The 5,394-nt window shown below is 45.6% G+C and overlaps 1 protein-coding gene across 1 annotated transcript in view; it reads right to left on the bottom strand.

The window, feature by feature from the left end:
• SYNPR (synaptoporin) overlaps positions 1 to 5,394 on the bottom strand; it is a 324,464-nt gene that overhangs the window by 1,640 nt on the left and 317,430 nt on the right. Inside the window, 1 exon segment of the mRNA XM_012638454.1 lies at positions 3,894 to 3,967. Coding sequence (XP_012493908.1) covers positions 3,894 to 3,967 — 74 coding nt within the window.

Raw genomic sequence — 5,394 nt, 5'->3', positions numbered from 1 at the left:
CATCTTAATGACTTAATGAACTTATTCAGTGAATTGGGTCTGACTTCGTTCATGCTGGCAAATGATTCTGACAAAAAATTTCCTTCCAACTCTTAGGGACTCAGCATCACTATAGAAGGTTAAATGAAGCGCGTGATGGTCTGGGTCTGTGCTGATTGCACCCTTGTTGGACAGGCAAAGAACATCTGGCTCAAAACACAATCGAACCTGTGTGGTCCAGGAGGTGGTTTAGAGCAAAAGGTTTTGGATGCAGAGAGACCTGGATTGTTGCATACAGTGGGCTCTGCCCATGTCCAGCTCAGTCACCTCGAGCAGGTTGCCTACTCTTTATGAATCTCGGTTTTCCCATTTGCTCAATGGGTATAAAAATAGCATTTTATCTTGCATTCCCTATGAGCATTCAACAGGAAAATGGATATAGAATGTGTAACATAGTTCTCTGAGCAGAGTAGATATGTAGTAGATAGTAGCAATTAAAAACTGTTTTTATTAGTGAAGGTGCTCACAAGGATTTTGTCATCTAACTTCTCTGAACTTTGGTTTTCTAAACTGTTCCGTAGGGGGAATACCAGCATCTGTCGCATAGTGCTGTCGTGGTGAAATGTGAGTGCTTAGCTCAGTGGCTGGCACATCGTAAGCACTTAATACGTGTTAGGTATTACTTTATAGTTGTTATTAAAATTGTTATCTTTGTACCTCTAGATAAAATCACATGGCATATTGGGGCTAAATTTATATTTATACGCTGGGTAGACTGGGGAGCTAATAAAAATCTCTCAGGACTAAAAGAAGAGAGAATTTTGGTCAAGCTATTTAACATTGTTGAACCTCAGCGTGGCGTACGGTATTGGTGCCCCACCCCGTGTCCTCTGAGGACTCACCATTAGGGGTGAGCGCACCCCCCTAATAGCCTCCAACTGCCGACACCTGTGCCACTGCCGGGAGCTTTCTCCAGCTGCTGTGGCCCATGCCCAGGGTGGTCTGAAAGTGCTGGGGAATACGCCCGCTCCCACAGCGGCTCTGACTCAACGAGCGACAGGAGTGGGTGGATAAATACCGCAGCTCCTGTTCCTGGGTTGTGCTCACTGTGGGCGGCGTTCTGCATCATCTTTCATCTTCTTGGGCAGGATGGAGCCCTAGTTCCCCACAGCTGTAACCTTCTCGTAATGCAAGATTTATTGGCTTCCTTCCTTCCCTTCCTTGGTTCGCTTCCCCAACCGCCTACTTACACTTGAAGTCCTGTCTCAGAGTCGGCTTCTGGGGAAAATCAATTTAGGACACTCACTTTCAAATGCGGACAATGGCATCTAGCTTTTTGCAGGGCTGATGAAAGGATCAGATGAAATATAGCTGTTATGACCTTTGAACAGCACAAAGTAAGTGCTCTCTACAAGTGAAGTCTATTGTTTTTCTGCCACTATTTAAGATTTCCCCAAACCAATATTTAAGACCCGAGAACCAGCCTGAGTTGTTGCTGAACGCTGACGGGACCCTCATCCTCAATCAGGCCACTGCATTCTCATTCCAGGGCTGCTGGCTTCTCATTCTGTGCACACTCTCCTCCAACCCTGCTGCTCACCTTCATGCCGTCCTATTTTATTTCCTCAATATTTATCACTATTTGAATTTCTTTTCTTTTCCTGCGTGCTCCCTGTTTGCCCAACACTGAGCTGTGAACTCCACGAGCACCAGGCTAGTGTCTATCTTCTTCAAATCTATATTCCCAGCACCTAGAACAGAGCTTGGCACGTGTAGGTGCTCAGTAAATAGCCGTTGAATGAATTGATGAGTTACTTAGTCCATTCTCATCATCCCCATTTACAGAAAGTTGCAAAAATAAAGTATATAGAGTCCCATGAGTCCTTCACCCAGCTTCCCCCAATGGTGACACCTTGTCTAACTGTAGCACAATATCAAAGCCAGGAATTTGATAGAGGGATCTTTTCAAAGTGAAAATTGAATCACATCATTGCCCTGTTCGTTTGCCAGGTGGCTTTCCATATCCTTTAGAATTTTAGGCCCCTCGTAATCTGGCTCTCCCAGACTCTGCAGCCACCACTCCGGACCCTCTCCTTGTGTGTCCAGCCCTGATAGCTTTTCTCTTATCAGTCCGTCAAAGGCACCGGGCAGTCTCCCCTTTTCCGTCTTCAGATGCACTGTCCCCCTGACTGCAATGTTCTATCAGGACTGGCCCTTTCCTGTTCTTCATGTCTCCGCTTACACGTCACCTCTTCCGGGGGGCTTGCACTGACCACCCTATTCCACTCCTCCCCACCCTTTTCCCTTGTTTCTTTTTTTAATAGCATGAATCAAAATTTATCCTGACAGACTTGGTTTGCCTACTTATCTACTATTTGAATCTTCCAATTTTCAGTGTAAGCTCCCAAGATATCAGGCACTGTATTTTGCTCACCTTGGTACAATTAGAAGTTTGACTTATAAAAACTCAGGTGTCTATTAAAATAAACGTGGAGTAGATTTATACCTCAACATTCAATAGCCAACTAACTGTACCGAGTGCTAGACAATTGGTCAAACTTTTCCACGCACAACCAGGTTAGGTCAGGTCTTGTCACCATCTGATGAGGCGGGATTATCTGCAGCCCTATTTTCCAGACTAAGGGACAACAGGAACACTCACCGATCACTGTAGTAGGTAATTTTGATGCCCTATGTTGCGGTCCCTTGGTCAGCCTCTCATTTTAGCCACAGCTTGAAGAATAGTTCTGGCTCATGTTGACAGTGACCTCCCTCAGGCATATACCTTCTAAGACTCCCCCTTTATCCTTCCTGGAGGACACTGTCCCCAGGAATTAAGAAGCGGAGGGCAGTGATAGGACTCATGCCAGCTCCCCTCTCCCCTTCACCTAGCCACTGCCCGATAGACATTAGGACTCGAGGCTTATTTCTCTAACGTCCTAGGAGCCTGCTCCGTCTACAGGCAAGCACACATGGAAATGCGGAAAAGTTGCCACTCCTGTGGGCAACTCTCAATCAGTGAGGGCTGAGGGTTGCTGGATAACTACTCCAGCTTCCTCTGCTTGATGGACAGTTATTGGAGCCATGTGAACACTACTCAGAGACCCCGAGGAAACTGAGCTCCTACCGCCTTCACCAGTAACATCATGAGCACACCCTTTTATTGGCTTCTCCTCCTTCCCTGTCTCGGTCTCCCCACTCCCTCGCTCCTGCCTCCTGGGATTACCTCCTAAACAAATCGCCTGCACCCAGCCCTTGTCTTAGGTCCTGCTTTCAGGGGAACTCAAACCCAGAGAGTGCCTACTGGTACCAGAAGCTGTTCTAATTCCTTTACAAGGCCACATGTCTTACTGTATCCTGATATCAATCGTGTGAGGCAGACATATATGACTGTTATCCTCATTGAATGAAGGAGAAATTATCTTGCCAAAGGCATTTGTTGACTGTGCACATTCCCCAATGGTGGAAGGTGGTCCCTGGGGTGTTAACTCTCATACCTTTCCAGGCTGCACTTGGTTGGAGGCTATTGCTTCAGAAAGGTCCCAGAATTTTGGAGAATGCATTCAGGAAGAAAAAGGAGAGTCAAGTCCATGGCTGGCAGCATAGTGATTCTCAACCACACAGTCTGATCTCAGAGCCTGCCCTTCCAACGTGTGTGCTTTTCCTCCCTACAAACAAAGGCTCAGGAAGGCGAGGTCACAGCTAGGAAACACAGCTAGTGTGCAGTGAAGCTGGGATTCCAAATTAGGTCTATTGGACACATAGACCCAGACTCGCCTGTTGCACCTACTACTCTTTTTTTTTTTTTAAAGGCCAGATATACTGATCTTTTCTTGAATCCAGAAGGCATAAATCAGTTTAGCAAAACCTCCATTGGATTATAGCCGCTCTTTATTGCGAATCTGCAGCGGACTGTGGAGGCATGTCTCTCTCTCAACCGGGGCAGGTAGTGTTTTCCGTTTATCAGGGCCCCGAATGTACTTTGGAACTGCTGAGGCTGGTAAAAATCACTGCTGGTTATGAGGATTTCTCTGCTTTGGAGAGTTCATGGCAGTTTATGAAGCTGAGGCCACTCTTCTGGGCAGTGTTGACGGAAGTAGTCAGATTCGGCCACCACCCCAGGAAAAAAGGGGGAGGTGGGAAGAGGGAGGAGAAGTCATGCCAGTTCCCCTCCGCCCACTGCCAGCCCACTGCCCAGTAGATGTCAGGAATTAAGGCTTATTTCCTCATCCTTAAAACATCCTCTTTTGTCCTCCTCTAATCCACTCTCTACCCTGCAGCCGCTGAGATCCTTTGAAAATGCTAATCTCATCATGTCCCTCCCCTGCTTAAAAACCCTTCAACAATTTCCCCTGGCTTCTTTAGGATAAAGACAGAATTCCCGATTAGGCATCTGGGCAGGTTTCACCCAGGCACCCTCCAGCAGCCACAGTTCCCGCAAAGCCAGCCTTGCTCATTGCACCCCAGCAAACCCTACATATCCACGCTGTCTTCCACCATCAGAGAGCTTTGCCAGGCTGTTCTCTCCTGGGACATTCTTCCCTCCCACCCTGTCCTTGCTAAACCCTGTGTAGTCTTCAGGTCTGAAGCTCCTTGACTTTTCCCTAGCTAGATCTCTGTAATAGATATTCTTATGGAATTCTGTGCCTCTCTTTCTTGCACATAGCATCACTGGGGTGGGATTATTTTAATGTCTGTCTCCCCCAGTAGAGTGTAACCTTCTCGACCGACATAGGGCCTGTTTTTGCTCTTGCTCGCTGTCGTATCGTGGTGGCATAGGTGCATAGGAAGTCCTAGAATGGTGGAATGGATGAATGAACATTGGGCTCATGCAACAAGGATATCGTGAGAGATTGGAAACAATGATTTAATGCTTGTCCTTTCGTTGTTATAATCAACTAGTTTCTACGGCTGTAATCATCCATTGTTCAGCCAGCAATGTATGCAATAACTTTATTAAGGTCAAATAGATATCACAATACAGATTTATCCAACAAGATCTAGAAATTGGTTACAGATATCATCTAAGACACAAGGCTGTTTTGTGCTAAAATGCTTCCAACATCACCAATCACACAAAGAGTTTATACATTGATAACAACTTTTATCTAGAAATACAGATGCTCAGCTTGTTCTCTCTGTTGGGCCCTGGTATTTCAATTAAGTTAAAGCAAAGAGGCGAAGATTGGCATTTTCTTTACAATGAATACATTCTGGGGAATATTTCATGAGAAACTCCTTTGGGATACAGAGTGGCACTTGGAAGCCATTTTTAATTCATGGGTTATACTCAAATCAGAATTAGTAATCAGTAAGTTTAGCTGTGACTCGAGAATTTTTAATAATTAGATTGAGGAACATATCAGCTTTACAAAAAATAGGATTTAAAAGTTTAGCTGGTAGTGTAAATATTAG

This window comes from Propithecus coquereli, unplaced genomic scaffold, assembly GCF_000956105.1.
Source record: "Propithecus coquereli isolate 6110/MARCELLA unplaced genomic scaffold, Pcoq_1.0 Scaffold1, whole genome shotgun sequence".
In the NCBI taxonomy this organism is placed as follows: Eukaryota; Metazoa; Chordata; class Mammalia; order Primates; family Indriidae; genus Propithecus; species Propithecus coquereli.
Note: the sequence above shows the minus strand (reverse complement) of the source record. Positions and strands in the feature narration are given on the sequence as shown.